The sequence below is a fragment of the Scyliorhinus torazame genome, chromosome 7 (assembly GCF_047496885.1).
Source record: "Scyliorhinus torazame isolate Kashiwa2021f chromosome 7, sScyTor2.1, whole genome shotgun sequence".
Classification (NCBI taxonomy): domain Eukaryota; kingdom Metazoa; phylum Chordata; class Chondrichthyes; order Carcharhiniformes; family Scyliorhinidae; genus Scyliorhinus; species Scyliorhinus torazame.
The window spans coordinates 276,574,436-276,592,880 of record NC_092713.1 but is presented as its reverse complement, the minus strand read 5'-3'; the positions used below and the strand labels follow the sequence as shown (position 1 = coordinate 276,592,880).

Here is an 18,445-nt window from a genome sequence, read left to right as displayed (position 1 = left end):
TGTGCTACTGGTTCAATAAATCAGATTGAACTAACTTCAAGGTCTGGAGTATCTTTTGGTTAAAGCTGCATCCAGTTGCAGCCTGTGTTATCCCAGAGTACATAACACATCAACCTGGCGCTTTGGGAGGAGGCTTCTGCTAATGTGTATGCGTGTGGGAGGGGAGAACTACAATTCCCAGAGAGCTTTGCGAACGTTCACACCTGCGTCGATGGTCTGGTCCCTGGGGGGGGCGGTGTCGGTCGCCCTGGTAACGGGAGGGTCGAGCTGTCACTCAAGGGCACGTGACGGCCTGCGGGTCTTTGTTGTGAGTGGCGGAGGCTGCAGGGGGATGATGTAATGTGGAAGCACCGAATTTAAAGGGAGGGCGGAGTGGGAGAGCCGGACTGCTGCAGCCTGCGCTCTCACGGGGAGTCACAGAGAGTTTGCTCCAAGTCCCCGGCTGGAGTAACAATAAACCGCTTAGAAATGCCACATCCTGTGACACTTTACGGACCGTCACCTTGGGGCTTTAGATTAGTAGGAGGCAAGGACTATAGTCAACCCTTAACCATCTCGCGGGTAAGCGACAACGTCCCTCCAAAGGCAACACATTGTTGGGAACGTCTCTTTCCCCCCATCCCCTCGTTTGGCGAGAGGGAGGGGAGGGGAGTGCGATTGGTATCGTTTTCATTTCATGCTTTTAAAATTAGTTTGTAACTTGTGGAAAGAAGCCCACAGGAAAGTTGCTTAAATTACTTTTGCACCGCGCGCGGTCAGCCAATATTTTTAAGTTTTAAGAAAAGAATACAAATTTATTCGAGGGTGAAGTGGAAAAGTTTTCTCTCTCTCTCTCTCTCACCCCCCCGCCCCCCCCCCCCCCCCCGCCTAACTTTGTCCTAGCAATCACAATAAAGGAAGTGTTAGCCAGTGGGAGCTGCTGGCTGGGTCACCTTTCTGCTGGGTCTGCCACTATTGTGTTCCCTCTTCCTTTTTAAAATTTGAGTTGATTTGTTGGTAACAAATCGCCTCCAAGGATTATCTTGAGGGCATAACGGGCTGTTGCTTAATTCAGCGTAAGTGAGCATTGTAACTGTGAGACTGGAGCGCATCAATGGGCTTCTTCTCGAGAGCAGTTGTAAACTGGGGGAGGGGGTTCCCTGAACCCATTTAACCCGCGAGAATAGATAAACAGGCACCTCGAGATAGAGACCGGGAAGGTTCAGAGTCGGGAACTGTTCAGATGGCTGATGGTAACTGTAACTTTGAGCTGGGAGAGGCAATGACTTGAATAGCAAAACAGATTATTTGGGGAGGGAGGGGGGCATTCTCTAATTGGGAAGGCACTGACTGCATGAGATGGAAACATTTTGAAATGATTTATCCCACACTGGCGAGTTACCGTGCAGCCCTTCACTGAATGACAAATGACAGACCCTGGAGTGTACGCTGTGTTCTCTTTTTATGCTGCATATTAAAATCGATTGATTTAAGTTTATTTCACGGGCGAAGTTTTTTCTTTATGATGATGCATTTTGGTTTGGTTCTAGTTTAATTGAGGGCAGTTTGCCAGTTCGGAGATTTCCTGTATATAGTTGGTGCAACTCAATCATTAAAATCCAAAATTGTGATGTTACAATCTGGCACGTGAGGAAGCTTGTTCAAATGAAATCTATTGTGATCGTGATTTTCGTCAAGTTACGCTGTTGATGAAAGCGCTGGTACAGTTAAAGCAGAATACAAATTTAACAAATGGTGAAGAAACATGCGGTCTTTTATACTACTCCTAGCCTACTTTAACAGAGAAACGGGTCACACTGTCTTAAACTAATCCTTTTTTCTATTTAATGTAACTATTTACATGCAGTTTGATAGCTACATGTGTAACCATGGTTCTCCAATATTCATTAATACCCTCACCAGCCCCATAGCCTGAACTACACGTTTGATTTACCAATTTTCTGTCTACTGTGCATAAAGCTTTAACAACTTGCAGCCAAATGGATTGACACATAAAGGGAGATTGTTATTCTTTGTAAGTGGATGCTGTCTGGAAAGAGCTCGTAATTGTATTTATAAAATACAGGCAGTTGCCTTCTTTTCTAAAGTGGGGAAATGGTACTCGTGTCCTAGACTGTAAGACACAGGAGAATAAGTTTGCCATTCGGTCCATCAAGTCTGTTCCGCCAATGAGATCATGATTGATCTGATACGATGATCCACAACTCCACATTTGCACCTTATCCCCATAAACCCTTGATTCTCTTACTATCTCAGCCTTGAACATGTCATAACCTGTATAAATTATTAATTTTAACCAGAGTTTTGAATTGTTAAGCTGTACATCTTCCAGTACTTGGTGATTATAAGTGCCAACCAACTTGAGAATAGTGAGATACAAGAAACTCTTACTTACAACCGGGTCTTTTCATAGCATATTCTTAAATGTAGGAAAATATCTCGTATAGAAAAATGACCTGGCAAAAAGCAGGGTGATGACAAACTTGGACCTGGGTAGGTTTTTAGGGAGGGAATTGCTAGTCTTGAGGGCCTAGACAGCTGAAAGTATGTCTGTGAATGTCGGGGTGAAGGGTTGAACGAGGGACTAGTATTAAGGGAACAGAGTTCATGGATGGTTCTTGGGCTGGAGGAATCTTGAGATGTGCAAGTGCATGAAAGCATTTGAAACCCTGTTGGTGCACTGGGTACATGTAGGTTGGTGAGCATTGAGGTGATGGGGAGCTTGATGCAGGTTAAAGTGCAAGCAACTGAGATTTGGACAAGCTGATGGACTGAATATGCCCTTTTTATAGTGGTAATGGGTGAATCCAGTTTCCTAAGCAGTGACCTAAGTGACTGCTGAGGTCACTTGCATTCTGTCCATCTGAGACTAATTCAAATATCATTTTGGTGCCATTACGAATAGCAAAAAGCAGCAGATGTGTAACACATTTAAAAAAATTTTTTTTAAAAAATTTCAGATTTATTTCTCTGTAGTGGAAAGCAAAAGGAATTTTTAAGCATGTTCATGCATTTTTGTTTAAGGATTACAGTGATTATTCTGTGGCATTTTTTTGAAGCTGTACACGCACTGGTCAGATCATACTTGAAGTTGCTGTGGCTGGCTGCAATGCTACTGAACACAGAACAGTACAGCACAGAAGGGATGTGCAAGCATTGAAGACAATTCCAAAATGAGGAGCAATGATTTAATGTGTAGTGGATGGCCTCCAAGGAAAGATTAAAACAAGCTCCACCTCTAATTTAGAGCAAAAAATATTTGGGCAGGGGAGGGGGTAGTTGTTGATATGTCTGTAAGTAATGAAATAGTTGAGTTAAGGAAAGCTGATACAAAATAATAGGATCCAGAGTTGTGTTTAAATTAGTGAAAGTATTTTAGATTAGATAGTAAAACACCACACATAAAAGAATGTCTGGGATAATTAAATAGAAAACACCCACATAAAGAATGTCTGGGATAATTAAATGGGCACGAAGTAGACAGAGAGACATTTTTGGTTATTTCAATATTAGCTATCCAGCTGAGAGGGTACAATAGAGGGGTGATCTTTAATAGACTGACGGGTGGGGAGGTGGTCAGATGGCTGGAGTGTGGTGCAGAATGATGCCAACAAGCATGGGTTCAATCTGTGTACCAGCTGTGGTAATTCGAGGAGGCTTGCCACCGTGCCTTGCCCCATACTTAACGTGGAGTGGTTCGCCTCATGCAACATAACCAGTTGTCTCACTCTAATGGAGAGCGATGCCTCTTGTCCTTTGTGGAGTAAAGCTAATTACCAAAATTAGCTTTAACAGGCTAACTGATATTCTCTCCTTGGACTTTCAACTCCTTCCACTGCTTGGGTCACTTGCATCCTGTCCATCTGAAGTATTCAAAATGATAGCTTGAAAAATACTCCATAAACGTGAATTTAAAAAATTGCATTGAATTAAAATAGTCAATATTGTGATGAGCATTTCTTGCTCTTGCATTTAATGCTTGACAAAAATACAGGGTTACAAATTGCTAACATATTCTGAATCATAGAATTTACAGTGCAGAAGGAGGCCATATTGCCCATCGAGTTTGCACCGGCTCTCTGAATGAGCAGCCAAGCCCACGCCTCCACCGTATCCCAGTAACCCCACCTAATCTTTTTGGACACTAAGGGCAATTTATCATGGCCAATCCACCTAACCTGCACACCTTTGGACTGTGGGAGGAAACCACGCAGACACGTGGAGAACGTGCAGACTTCGCAGACAGTGATCCAAGCCGGGAATTGAGCCTGGGACCTGGGGCTGTGAAGCAACTGTGCTAGCTACTGTGCTGCCTCTAATCTTGCACTAATATACATAGTTCAGCTATCAATATCAGTGCCTTTTTGCTTTAAAATCTTTCTGATAGGTCAGTCATTTACTCCCAGTACTTCCTTTGTGGTTACAGTTGGGTTGCATTTCAAGAAACTATTAAACCACAATTACTGTACTAGGTGTACAGTCTACTTAATTACAAGACAATAAATGCTTGAACATATTGGCTTTTTATGTTATACATGAACTAATAGAAAAATGTGGCAGACTAAATACGTGTACTTAGTTTTATGCATCTGAAATGAGACGAGCCATTTGGTAGAGCACGTCGGAGCTTTCTGTCCATTTAACTAAGTTGTTGCACTTGAGGTTCAAGGGTATGGTGTTATTACATTTAGTTATTTGATTACTTTGCCATCTTGATGTGAGTATTCACTAGAGTCTTCAGTTCTCCTTTTTGTTTAATGCGGATCTCTTTTTTAATAGGGATCTATCAATTGACCTTTTAGTTGTGACATTTTGTGACCAAGTCATTCTGATACCATGTCAAATGTAACAGATGTGCTCTGTTTCTATTACCCAGCTTTTTGAGTTGGGGAGAGATTTGCCATGTGAGTGGGACATTTTTTAAAGAGTTTTTGTCATGGAGAATGTGTGATGATTCCAGAAGGTTGACGTATAGCTGCTTTGGAAAGATCAAAATAGGTTTACTCTTCTTCCCTTCAAATTATCTTAGTGTGAAAACTACCTTTTTGAGTGTCTTTGCAACAGACATTATGCTGCCACCTGCAGGCCAGTAGGCATTGGCTCCAGTTGGTCTTCCAATTGACCATAAAATTGAACAAAACTCTCATCTTTTAAAAGAGGAGATTAGTGTCATGCTGATGTAAAATTTATGAAGCTTAATTGTCGTGGAATGTACTGTATTAAGTGAAGAATAGTAATGCAAACCCAGAATAGAACCTTTATCTTAATGAATGGCCTTTCCATTTATTAGTAGTTGTAACATTTGGATTTCTTTAAATTGGAAAAGTTGTTGAGCTTTTGTTCTAAACTGTGCGAGTCAAACTTTAAGGGACTACTGTAATTGAAGATATTCCAAATTACAAATCGTGCAGTTAAAATTTGAACACTTTACTGGAGAGGGCAATGTTGCAGTTGAATATCTGACCTGCTGACACAGGACTGAATAAACCACATTCTGTGACCATGGTGCTTTGTGCATCTGTGGTAAACCATTGTATTGTATCGTATTGTTGCATGCCTGAGCTTGTCCCTGATGGATCTGCCTGCGGCTCCTCCCCTTGGGCTCATGTATAAAGGTGGCTGGTCTCCGCCTCTGATCCAGTTCGGGGTCAGAGGCCAGGAGGCTTTCTGTTTAGTGTATTAAAGCCACAGTTACATTCACCACTCGTCGTGTGTTCATTGATAGCATATCAGCATCCTTGATCACTTGCTGCCTTTGACCTGGTCATACACACTTGGGTACACCCAAGATTTTTCCTTCATTTCTGTGCTAAGTGGGATTGCCCCACTTTTTTTCACACTTGCCAATCTGACCAAAGTCAGTGATCTCCAACCATGGTGTAATATTTCCCATTCACCAGTTATGGTAAATAACAACTGCAACATTTGTTTACCTATAAACTTACTACAATGCAAAGGCTTGTAGCCTTGTGACTGTGAGTCAGCTTCCAGGTCGAACAGATACAGAAATTGCTCGGGTAATTCCCCCCCCCCCCCCCCCCCCCCCCCACCCTGATTTGTTACCCAGACTGTGACCCTCTCGGCAGATCGCCCTTTGGCAATATCGGGTGCAGACAAGGAGTCACTATGTTGATGACGCTCTGCTCTGTTTTGACCTCCACTGCCTCCTTGATGTTAGATTGCCTCTGTGACATCCAGTCACAGATGATCAGTAATTTGCTCCGGCTAAAAATTGACGAGACCACATCTGGCCTCCTCAAAGCCTGGTACTAAATCCTTAGTTTTGCCACCAATTCTACCTTGCCTCCATCTGCTGCCTCAGACAGAGCTGAACTGTTTGTTTCTTGGTGTTCGTATATTCTCTACGTCTCAAAGACCACCTACGTTAAGTTGCTTGCCTAAGTCATGTTGTGCTGAGAGCCTTGTTTATGCTATTTATCTTTTCCAGGCATCACTATTCCTGGTCTGACCTCCTATCTTCCACATTTGTCAACTGAAAACATGCTGCCTCTGTCCTGTCCCACAATAGGTCTTGCTCTATTGCTGACCTTGCATTTGTCTCCTGACCTTCAGTGCCACTAACCTTTTTCCTCTTGTGCTTAGATCCCTTTATAGTTTTGCTGCTGTGCTTTCTTTGCAGCTCCTTCCAGTTCTACAATTTACCTACCACCACCAAATTCTGTTCTCTGACTCTGATCACTTGTGCATCTCTTCACTCCACTGTAGCAGCTATGCCTTTAGCTACCTAGATTCCACGTTTGATGTTCCGCTCTCAATAGATCTACCTCTCCCAATTTCTTCTCTTCCAGTAGCAGCCTTTTAAATCGCCCTCCCCCCCCCCCCCCCCCCTTCGACTAAGCTGAAGGCCACCTCCTAGTAGCTTTGTCTTTGGCTGGTAAATAAATCAAGTCTTTCAAAATAGATGTTGATACGGAGGACAATGAGTTAAATTTTGATAAACTGAGGGCAAAAGTGTCTGTTAAATATTGTAGGTTTACATTAAAGCAAGTTTCCTGTGCTTTTCAAAATCAAAATTTACAGAATGCCACAATTGGAAACTGCACTTTAAACAAATCCTTAATGTTTATTTATGTACCTATGAAGCACCTTAAATTATTTTCATGTCAAAGGTGCTATATAAATGTGAGATTCTGTTACAGCCCAGGAAGACGATATTCATCCTGTCCTTGTGCAATCTACCCTTTTTAACCTTCAGCTTCAACAGCATTCTGATAAATCTGGTGCCCCTGCATCTTACTTGAGGTACAATTATGATCAATAGATGTCTGAGCTGAGGTACCATGGTTTAATAGATTGACAAAAGAGACTCGTAGGGCTGAACATACCTTTGGCATGACACTTCATGTAAACCAAGCATTTCTAAATTAGGCAGCTTATCAATATTAATGAATAAAACTGTACTAACCATGGCTTTAAAAATGTTATATTTGTGTGCTGAATTGCCACATGGACATAACTTGTATCTAGTGATTATTTTTTCTGTCTAAAATTTTATTCAAGATTTGGGTTTTTTAATAAGTGGATTTCTTTTATTCGTTATAATTCTTATGTACTGGAAGTAATTACAATAATACCATGTGGTGTGCATACAGACTTGCACAAATAACATACCTGAAGTTTAATCCTTGATTACTGATTTGGCTAATTTCAGGATAACAAACTACCTTATGTAGGGGGGAGGGCATTTAAGTTGGGGTTCCTGCTAATGATCACTATTTAATGAACTGTTCTAGAAAATTTGATTGTAGACTTTGAATGAAGTACGATTAGGATCGGCTACAATAACCAACATCCGATGTTAGGGGTTTGCATAATAGTGGCTCTTTGAATGCAGAACTCATGAAGCAACCCCAGCACAAGTCAATATTTATGGACAAGCTCTGTAGCTTTACGCAGCTGAAGAATTCTGCGGGCAATTTCCAGTGTAGAAATGCTAATTGTTTTCCATTTGATTTTTTATTCCTGTATATGTATGGAAGGAACCCACATGTGCTTTCACGATCTTAAGCTGATCAATCTTGGGGAGGCGCTGTGCAGAGCATACTGATTTTATAGAGATTTGTGCTTGTGTACATTTGCTAGTGAGCTCTGCAAAATCACTTGGTAAAAAACCTGAGCTCTATAGGTCATCCTCTTATCCAAGAAAGTTGTGTCTAGAGGAGAACGGAGGAGGGCAAGGTATCAAATAAATACATATTTGTTCCATGTTCTATAAGTTTGAATTCATGTCATCTAGCTTGAGTTGTTTTTGAGTCAATTCAGTAGAATTTCTGCATCGATCTGCTATCTAGCAACCGGTAATGGAAGTAGTATGTGTAAATGGAAGTCAAATTATCAGGAGTTGTTGCCTTTAGGAGTAACAGAATAAGAAAACGTAAGTGTGCAGTTTAAGATTGGAGGCAATGGAAAATACTAGAATTTATTGCTGGATACATAAATGTGGAACTTAATGTAAATTGTGACAAATGTAAACAAGCAGCCACCCTTGGTTGGAAATGCTGGTACCTCTACTCTTATTCAGTATTCCAATACTGTAAGTAAATCTTCATGAATTGAGTAGCGCAATGGCCCTTCTGCTGGCATTGCTCTATTCAGAAAAGGAGTTGTGTTCCTAGTTGGAACAAGGGCACTTGGGTCCATCACGTGATACATTGATGATCTCATAAGCTTTTTGCAAGGGCAAATGGCTCTCTATCCTAATAGCCTGTAGAGTAAACCACCTTTCCAATAAACCTCTTGTTTGTTTGTACCTCCGTGGTCTGCAAGCCTATCGGAGTCAATGGAAAATGTTGCAAGCCGCAAGCTTGAGTCAGGCAGCATCTGTGGGGGAAGAATTGCTGGAACAGGGCAGCTCATGTTGGTGTCCTGTTACTTGCACTTTTCCCTCTCCCTTAGCTCAAATTTTTCAGTCCTGGAAATGTGAGCTTGATGATGTAGTGAGAGCAATTAAAATGTTAAATCTCTTTCAACAATTTACTACCTGTAGAAATGAAGTCCACAATTTAAAGGAAGATGGGCAGGTTTAAGTGGTATTGCAGGATCATGGGTCCTTTTTAAAAAAAAAAGGGGTACTTGTGGGCAGCACGGTAGCACAAGTGGATAGCACTGTGGCTTCACAGCGCCAGGGTCCCAGGTTCGATTCCCTGCTGGGTCACTGTCTGTGCGGAGTCTGCACGTTCTCGCCCGTGTGTGCGAGGGTTTCCTCCGGGTGCTCCGGTTTCCTCCCACAGTCCAAAGACGTGCAGGTTAGGTGGATTGGCCATGATAAATTGCCCTTAGTGACCAAAAAGGTTAGGAGGGGTTATTGGGTTATGGGGATAGGGTGGAAGTGAGGACTTAAGTGGGTCGGTGCAGACTCGATGGGCCGAATGGCCTCCTTCTGCACTGTATGTTCTATGTTCTATGTTCAGTAGTAACCCTAACTCTGCGATTTGAGTATAATCCGCAAATTAACACGCACTTTTGTAAAACCTATGGGAGGTTTGATGCAATGCTGCAATTTTTATTAGATTGACAGCTTAGTGATGCAAATTGTTTAGAAAATTTGTGGTGATTCGAAATTCTCTTCCTCTCCAGAAATTACTGGATGATTTGCACTTTAACAAGGTACACATAAAATTTACCATTATTTCCCCAGTATATGCTAAGCTGTTATTATAAAACAAGGTTAAAACTCCACTGTATTTTTATCAGTACATAGTAACTACGTTTTTATAGTTTTACAGCTTATTTCCATTTTTAATATTACAGCTTTACAGCCTATTTCCATTTTTAATATTACAATGCATTTATTTTCTGTCCAGGGAAGAACTTAATATCTGTATATTCCCTAAGTTCTAATGAAATCCAGGGCAATTTCTCAAGTATTTAATGTCATGCCCACCTATGTACCTGTCTGTTTATTCTGACATTGCTAGATACACCACTTGCATCCTCCAGGCAGGGTATTTGCTACGAAGGTTAGTTGGTTACAATTGGGGAAGAGTTGGTTCTGTTGGGCTTCACCCTTTTTTGCCATGATGCAAAATGTTGACTAGGGTTGAGGTTGGTGCTGTGGATTTTCTGTAGCTGCTCTCTTCTGTTCCGGTGCAACTGAAGAAGGCAAGAATGGCAGGGTGATGTTACCCATCAGATAATCGAATCATTGCTATTTCATTAGTTCTTTGAAATCCAGGAAAAGTTTGCTTCTGCAGAGTAGCCTTGCATGCTAGCGGAAGTTGCTGTCTTCCTGAGGTGGTACTTCATCAGTTGCATTACATTGATTTCTGGTAGGAAATGTGAAATGTGGCAGGAACTGAAAGCACACCATTTCCCCCCCCACCCCCCCTCAGACCATTTTCCTTTTCATAAATGGCACAATGGTGCTTTGAGAGTTCTCTCCCTTGCCAGGTTGATGGACAAGGCATGCCACAAATCCAAACCCTCGTATTTGATCAGCTAGCTGCTCAGGTTGTGGGAAATCCTGCCTGGATTGCCTTGGCAATGACACGGCACAAGTCAGTACACCAGTCCTGTGATTTCACTGCACCAAGGGATACAGGTAACTACTCGGGGGTATCTGATATATTGGTGTGCTGCTAATTCTCACTGGGAAAAACAACCCTTGGTCCAGGACCTGCTTTGTAATATTATCTAGGCTGAATTTCTGGTTGGAGGAGGGAAAGGAAAATTGGGCTTGCTTTGGTTCCTGGAGCCCTTTTCCTGAAGGATAAATTTGGATTGACTTTAAATTTTCTTACCCTACAATTGGATTTTCATTGATCAGGTTCATAAGCAAAGATTAGCATTGCTCCTCATGGCAACGCAGGTTCCGTGTCCCTGCCTTCAGAAAACAAGATGCGCGGAGGAGAATTAATGAGGGGAGATTGTTTTTTAATAAGACTAAATGAATTGTCTTCGGGAACGTGATGTGTGGCAGGGGGCTAACTCCTTTTTTAAATAGCTGTAGGCACAAGTTTGAGATTGAAAGCACATATGACGGATTCTTTGGATCAACCCTGAAATTCAGAAGCAAATGTTCTGCGCGCACTATGCCTTTTCTTCCAGGCCTTCAGTTTGAAAAATGTTATTTTCTTTTGGCTGAAGGATAGGATTTTCTTGATGATAAATTGCAATTAGTGTGTGTCTGCACCAGAATGTTGCAGCTCCGAAGTGGCCACTGTTGGCACAGTGTGGGAATTCGCTATGTGGAATGTGCAGCTGCATTAATCGCTAGAGAACTGCTATGGCATGCTGTGTTTAGAAGCATGGAATTCAGAAAAGACAACTCTAACCTAATTCGTGTTTCTCAAAATTACTTTTACTAATTGTTTTCACAATGGGGACAACTTTTATTTCTATATAAATGACAACTGAGTTTATCATACTCTTTAAATTGCTACAATCTATTCATCTGTGTTTGTTCTGCCTTTTTATGCTAGAATTCTAGTTTGCTTTTTTTTTCCTTGCACTTTGTAAATAGTTGGGCCTTGGCTTAACTGAGGGCGACTTTGTGCACTGACCTGTGCGGTGTCATTGCCAAGGCAATCTGGCTGCATTATTGACCCTTCAGTGTAGGCGGACTGAGCATATGAATTGAAATGTGCTTCATTAATTTTGTTAGACTTTTTTTATGCTCCACCGTCTTTGTCGTCCTCAATATATTGCTGCCCCACCCCCAACAACCATGCAACCACCTGCCTTGAAGTAGCTTCATTCTCTTTTAAAAATCTAACCCGAAAGGTTCTGAGTTACACGAATCCTGCCATGCCTGTTGAATTACGTCTGTTCCACAGTGGCTGGAAAATCTACTTCGGTCAGTACAATTATCTCAAACCTTGTGTTTTTACACTGCATTTTTCCCCCTCCCTTTTCTCTTGTGGGCAGTTCTTTTTTTGTGCTGCTATTCAGTGTCTTTATCCAAGTGATGTTATTTTCTTGATCCAGCATGGGCAGTGCATTTCAGATTGCTAATTCCTTACTGAAACAGATGATTCTGACCCTGAATTTGCTTGCTCTCTAGGCAATGGTTAAAATGAAGTGGTGGAAATGCTGTTTTGTCCTTTCTTGAAAAGTACCACCAATGAGATCAACCATTTCAGCAAAGACCAAGGATTCAATCTGTTGGGGCTTTCCTGCTCTCTGGCTCTGTACTGTGCCTTGCAAAGCACCCTTCACTGAATCATCAAGTGGGGAAACTCCCAAGTGCTTATATTTTTATAGTACAGCAATCACCAGGTAAATCATTGCATAAAAATAATTGTGTAAAACACTTGGATGTTTCCACATGTGCTGTGTAAATGAAATTCATTAGAAGTGATGATCAATATTGTGACTGTCATCTATAAATGTGTATGTCTGTGTGTACATATGGAAGAACTTTTTTTTTAACTACACAGATGTGTGTATAAAATTGGGTTTCCTTCTCTTTCCTCTATTCACTGTAGTGGAAGTAATTTGATACTACCATCAAGACATTGCTCTACAAATTATTTGTATAGTGAGTGTTGATCTACAGGAATGTGTTGCAATGTTTATTCCAGGGATATACTTTATTTGGAGGGGGGGGGGGGGAGCAGGCCGGGGGGGAGGGGGGGAGCAGGCACCAATCTCATTTTACATGACCCCCTCCCCAGAACTCACCTGCCGGTGTCATGTAAAATGCAGCCCATTATTTTGATGTTCACGTTGTTTTTGGGAGTGTCGGTGGTGGGGGAAAGAGTTTCTAATAATAAACTGACCCTGAATACATATCTGGTATTATATGGATGCTTTGTGGTGCAGAGGGTAGTGTTCCTGCCTCTGAGCCAGAAGCTCTGGGTCAAGTCCCACTTCACAACCTAGGAAACTGCATTTCAAATGTGGCCAAACCATATTAATATATGTATTAGGAGCAGGGAGTGGGCCACTTTGCAACCCCCCCCCCCCTTCCTCCCCAAACCACTCTGCCATTCAATAAGATCATGGCTGATTTAATTTTAACCTCAACTTCACATTCCTGCCTACCCCCCATAAACCTCTCACCTCCTTGCCAGAAGATGATGGACTTGGTTTGAGTGCAGACCTTGACTGCAGCGTTTTGGCTGATGCCCAGCACATGGTCCACCTCGTATGTTCTACACTCCAGGGGTGCTTTGGAATGGTCAAGACTAGGGGTAACACATTTCGGGGGGGGGGGGGGGGGAGGGTATATGGGTGGGCGGGGTAGAGGGTTTTCCTAGGGCACTTGAAAAAGGAAAAACATAAACATATGGGAGAGTCAATATGTGCGGAGGAACCCAATGTACAAGATCTGTATTATGTTGGATTGATATGTTTATGTTATGTTCTGTTACTTCCATTTTACTTTTCTGTTACGGGGGGGGGGGGTTTAAATGGTTGAAAATTTTTGTTGGAACTTTGAATAAACATATTTTTTTAAAAAAAGTCTAGGGGTAACAAAAAGATGGATGATGGTTTTGGCAGGAGAGGAGCTAAGATGGCGCAGAATCAGGTGACGTGATGGAGATGGAAATGACTAATGGGCAATCTACCTGGGGAGCTTAGAAAATGACTAGAAACCAGATTACAAAGTGTGTTTAGAAAGTAACCATTTCATGATCTAATATTCTTGCAGATGGAGAAATGCTCCAAACATATTCAAGAGGAATTTAGGATATTTAGTGCTCTGGCAGTTCCGAATCGTATTATGTTACTTCAAAGTAACACTGGTGATATTCATAAACGTGGGGCAGGATTCTAAAGTGCTTCCACCAGCGGAGAATCGGGACTGTATCCTGCTGGCGCTAGGAGCATCGCCAAAGTGGTAGTCTCATACTTGACTATGCAAAATTATGCACCGCTGTGAATACGCCAGCTTCTCTGCGTGTATTGGTCTCTGGCTGCTATTTGGAATGAGCGTACTGATCCCAGCGGCCAGAGTCAGGTGCTACCCCCCCCCCCCCTTCTCACCCTGCTGATGAGGGGAGCACCTTTATCCTCATCAAGGAGGGGCATCTTCCTTTCCCCCCCACCCTACCACCCAAATGTCTTCTGCAGTTTGAAGAGGAAGATTAAGCACTTTTGATGTGGCCAGCACCTGGCAATCAAAACCAGGATGTTTATAAACATTGTGGTTAGGATCAATGGAGGGTACTTCAGTTGCATTCAAGCATGAAGGGAAAGATATATAAACAAACCTCCAGCCTGCTGTGTTTAAACATTAAGCTGTCAATCAAAGGCTGGTTAAAGGTACTGCATTGCAAAAGTGAAAGAATGCTAAGCATTTCAAAGGATCTGGGAGATTTCAAGGCTTTTCAAGTATTGTGGGCTTTCTAGGAATACTCCGACACGTCAAAAGCTGAAGTTTTTAATGCATAGGGCTGAGGGAGCAGAGGGAAAATCTTCCTGGCTTGCACCTTCAATGAGCTGTCCAATCTGCACATCAACTCACCTGTCAGACAGAGCAATTCAAAGTTTTGAACAGGTCAGACAAGGATGATTTTGAACAGGGGATTGCCCAAGGTCACCATGCAAAGAGTGATCTCCAGGTTGCCAGGGCTGAAGGGGTCAGAACAGACACTGGAACCCCTTGCCCACACAACTCCCAGAACTCTTGTAGGACCCTCCCTCTCCAGCCTGGTAGTGGTAGAGGAGCACATAAACAATGGGCTAACCTTCTCGACCCCCCCACCCACCCACCCAGTGTCCAGCACGGCAGGAATGTGCTTCTCAATACTTGCATCAAAACCTGCCAGGTGCAGTTCCAGCCTGGGGGAGGGTGTTGATACATGACCGCATCTGGGCAGGGGGGGGGGGGTTAATCGTATTCAAATTAGTGCCTACCAACTGTTTGCAGGTTCCTACCGGCGTGGAGTGGGCAGCTCGCTATGGCCAGCAGTCAGGACCAAGTCTGGGAGCGCCGATCCTGATTATGGGCCAGCGTGTGATTTTTCACCCGATCGGAATTCCTGACCTCAGCGGCGGAAAGCAGAGAATTCGCCCATGATGTCTGCCAGCAATTCACTAATACCTTTGCTTAAAATGCACTTTTAGTCAGCTGCATTCTGTTGGCTAATTATTTGTATGTAAATTGTTTGAGCAAATATTCAAGATTGGAGCACCTAAAATCCCCCCCCCCGCGCCACCAAAAGTCACTATTTAAAGCTGATTCAGGAGCTGCTGTTCCCCCCCCCCCCGCGCCACCAAAAGTCACTATTTAAAGCTGATTCAGGAGCTGCTGTTTTTTTTTTATTTTCAGAAATCACAACTGATAAATGCATTATAAACACTATATACAAGGCATGTGTGTTCATCTCCACGATACAAATTGATACTTTAGGTAGTTTTGTTTTGAACCAGGTTTTTCAAAAAACATTTTTATATAGTGCCTTTAATATCCATGCAGTTATCAGAAATTTGATGCTGAACCATAAGGAGGATATATTAGGACAAAACCTTGGTCAATGTGGTCGCATTTAAGGGAGGAGGGTAAGAGAGACAAAGGTTTGGGGAGGGACTTCCTTTGTCTGATCAGCCGGCAATGCAGCTGTGTCATGTGTAGAAAATCAGGGATGTGCAGGAGGCTAGACTTGTATAAGCACAGAAATCGCGAGGGTTTCAAGACTGGACAAAGTTGAAGATGAGTGGCAGTGGTGAGAATTTTGAAATGGAGGCAATACCCGGACTGAGCTGAGAGGGGTTGTGGGTGATAGCTTTGCATGTTAGCAAATGTGCAGCAGAACCTTGGTTGCACTGTTACTGTAGCATTCTAGGCCAGATGTTTATTTTGTAAACAATTTTTATGTTAATGTTTTCAGCAGCATGGTGGCGCAGTGGTTAGCACTGCAGTCTCACGGCACCGAGGTCCCCGGTTCAAACCTAGCTTTGGGTCACTGTCCGTGTGGAGTTTTCACATTCTCCCCTTGTTTGCGTGGGTTTCGCCCCCCACAACACAAAGATGTGCGAGGTAAGTGGATTGAGCACGCTAAATTGCCCCTGAATTGGAAAAAATGAATTGGGTATTAAATTTTTAAAAAAATATCGTTTTAATTGGAAAAAGTTGATTTTGAAGGTTTTAGTAAGGGAGTAAGCTTTTCATAGTCCTGATCTCTTGGGGCTCTGCTGCATTGGATATACAGGATTCTGAAGGTCAGCCAGCAGAGATGTAAGATTTTGTGGATTATGTACTTTTCTTTGGTGGAGGTGCAGAGAGATTGAATATCCTTGTTAAGAGGAGAGAGTGAAGACGAGTGACAAGAAGGCATCAGAAGTGCCACAAATGTAGATGGAGAATTCGATTTCCATCTTGGGTCACTATCTGTCTGGAGTCTGCACGTTCTCCCTGTGTCTGTGTGGGCTTCCTCTGGGTGCTCTGGCTTCCTCCCACAATCCAAAGATGTGGAGGTGGGTTGGACTGGCCATGCTAAATTGCCCTTGGTGTCCAAAAACGGACTGTCCTTGCTAAATTGCCCTTGGTGTCCAAAAAGGTTAGGTGGGGTTACTGGATTACGCGAATAGGCTAGATGTGTGGGCATAAGTAGGGTGTTCTTTCCAAGGGCCGGTGCAGACTCGATCAGCCCAATGGCCTCCTGCATTGTAAATTCTATGATCTATGAATGACCAGACAAAGGAAGAAAGAATAGTTGTAATGAGAAGAAATCAGTTCAATGGGGTAGCAGCAAACTGAAATGGCAGCTTTACCAGGACATTCCTATTTGTTGGGAAGGAGCTAGAGGAGCTGAGGTCAGTGCTGGAAGCAATGGGCTTGATATTCGATGATGTGGTCATCATCCAGGCGTAGTTGGGAGAAAATCAGAATTTATGTTGGTTCCGCAGACAAAACAACACTACCCTTGTCAACAGGTTTGATAGCCACTTTAGTGCTGGACCTGAGAAGAGAGTGTAGCAAGTTCAGAAGGGTATGCATGAGTGAGGGGAGCAGAGAAATTAAGATGGCTGTTGTCACATTGGCAGTTCTCATGAAAAGATAGAGAACATTAGAGGCTGGAAGGAGGGCTCCAAGCAGAAGGAGGATGACATGGCTTTTGGAAGGGAGGGGGGGGGGGGGCTGCAGATTGTTGGGGTGGGGACATGGGGGGGACGGACACTTGGCCAAGGTGGGTATGGATAACAACGCAATGAAAGATGAGCTCAATGTTGTACTGGGCTCTCAATTCATTAAAGTGTGGATATAAGGCATAAAGCTGAGTATTTAAAGACTGATCATTCCACATCAGAAAAGGGAATCATGAATACACTGCAAGAAGTGGATGGGACCAAAAGGAAGTGAAGGGGAAGATGAACGGGTGTTGCTACCCATGATTTGTTGGAGCTTACAATCCTTAACACTTGGAGAGAGAGAGAGTTTTATGTTAACTTCAGATGAGATGAAGGATGAAATGAGAGCTTTGAAGCAGGCCAGCTTTGCGATTCGCTGCAGCTTAAGAGAAAGGACGAGTGTTAATATGGGAGCACGTGTCACACCTCATTAGCCATACTCCGTGCCAAGAACAGCAGGTTTTAGGAGCCCTCCATGTCCAGGAGATCTCTATAATCTGTGATCCATCGGTAATAATGGATCCGAAACACTCTGCATGAATGTTTGTTGGAATCCATGTGAAGTAAGTGGAAGCTGCTGCAATTCCTGTGGAAAGTAATGTAGGTGTGAAAGTGGTTTTGGAAGATACCTGATCAAGCATGAAAAGTAAAATAGAAAACCATGATGGTGAAATAGAAAATAATGATGGTGAAAAAGGTAAAAGAGGCAAATTATTCCTGTCAGAGTAAAGAACAGAACTTCTTCAAGGTGGTTATTCCTGAAGATAAGTGGCAGTGAATTGAGCACTAATACAAAAAACCTTCCGCGATGGGCAACAAATTCTGGCCTGGCCAGCAACGTCCACATCCCATGAATGAATGAAGAGGGAGAAAAAATGCTGCTGATGCCTGAAATCACAAATCAAAACTGAAAATGCTAGCAGTAGTGAAAATGCTAGCAGGCCTGCCGACATCTGTGGAGAGACAAATCAAATTAATATTTCAAGTCGTGACCTTTCTTACCACTGAAGGCATTAATTAACCTTTAGCTGGAAGAAGATCAATGAATGCCAATCATCCTTTGGTGCCCATTCTTCACATATGAACTATGACGATTAATGTTGGCAGGCTGTCTCTCCAGATGGGTATCAGAGCTGAGCCATGTCCTAATGGCATCCAATGTTTGCACATGTGCATATTCTAGCTGCAGTTTCCCTGATCATCGAGGAGTGGCAGACTGGCCATTTCCTTTCTTCCCTTCCTGAACCCAGGTACACCAATATCAGGTATAGCACTCTTGCAGAGACCATAAAATATTTAGTTATGTGTTGCTTGCTAAAATATATTAATTGCTCAATTGTAATTCAAAGGGTATAGAATGGCTGTGTCTGCAGTGTTGTGCCACAGGAAACACTCAATTCACCCCAAC

At 42.7% G+C, this 18,445-nt stretch overlaps 1 protein-coding gene across 2 annotated transcripts in view; it reads left to right on the top strand.

The window, feature by feature from the left end:
• The first annotated feature begins 366 nt into the window (after positions 1–366).
• LOC140427056 (PDZ and LIM domain protein 4-like) overlaps positions 367–18,445 on the top strand; it is a 140,292-nt gene continuing 122,213 nt past the window's right edge. The window contains exons 1-2 of one of the 2 annotated variants that reach the window (XM_072512509.1): positions 415–561; positions 12,023–12,237. Coding sequence is in view for 1 of the 2 variants with exons in the window: in XM_072512508.1 (XP_072368609.1) it covers positions 469–561 (93 nt within the window). In the remaining variant the exon portion in view is untranslated. Of the gene's footprint in view, positions 562–12,022; positions 12,238–18,445 lie in introns of both variants that reach the window. The other variant, XM_072512508.1, reaches the window with a different exon arrangement.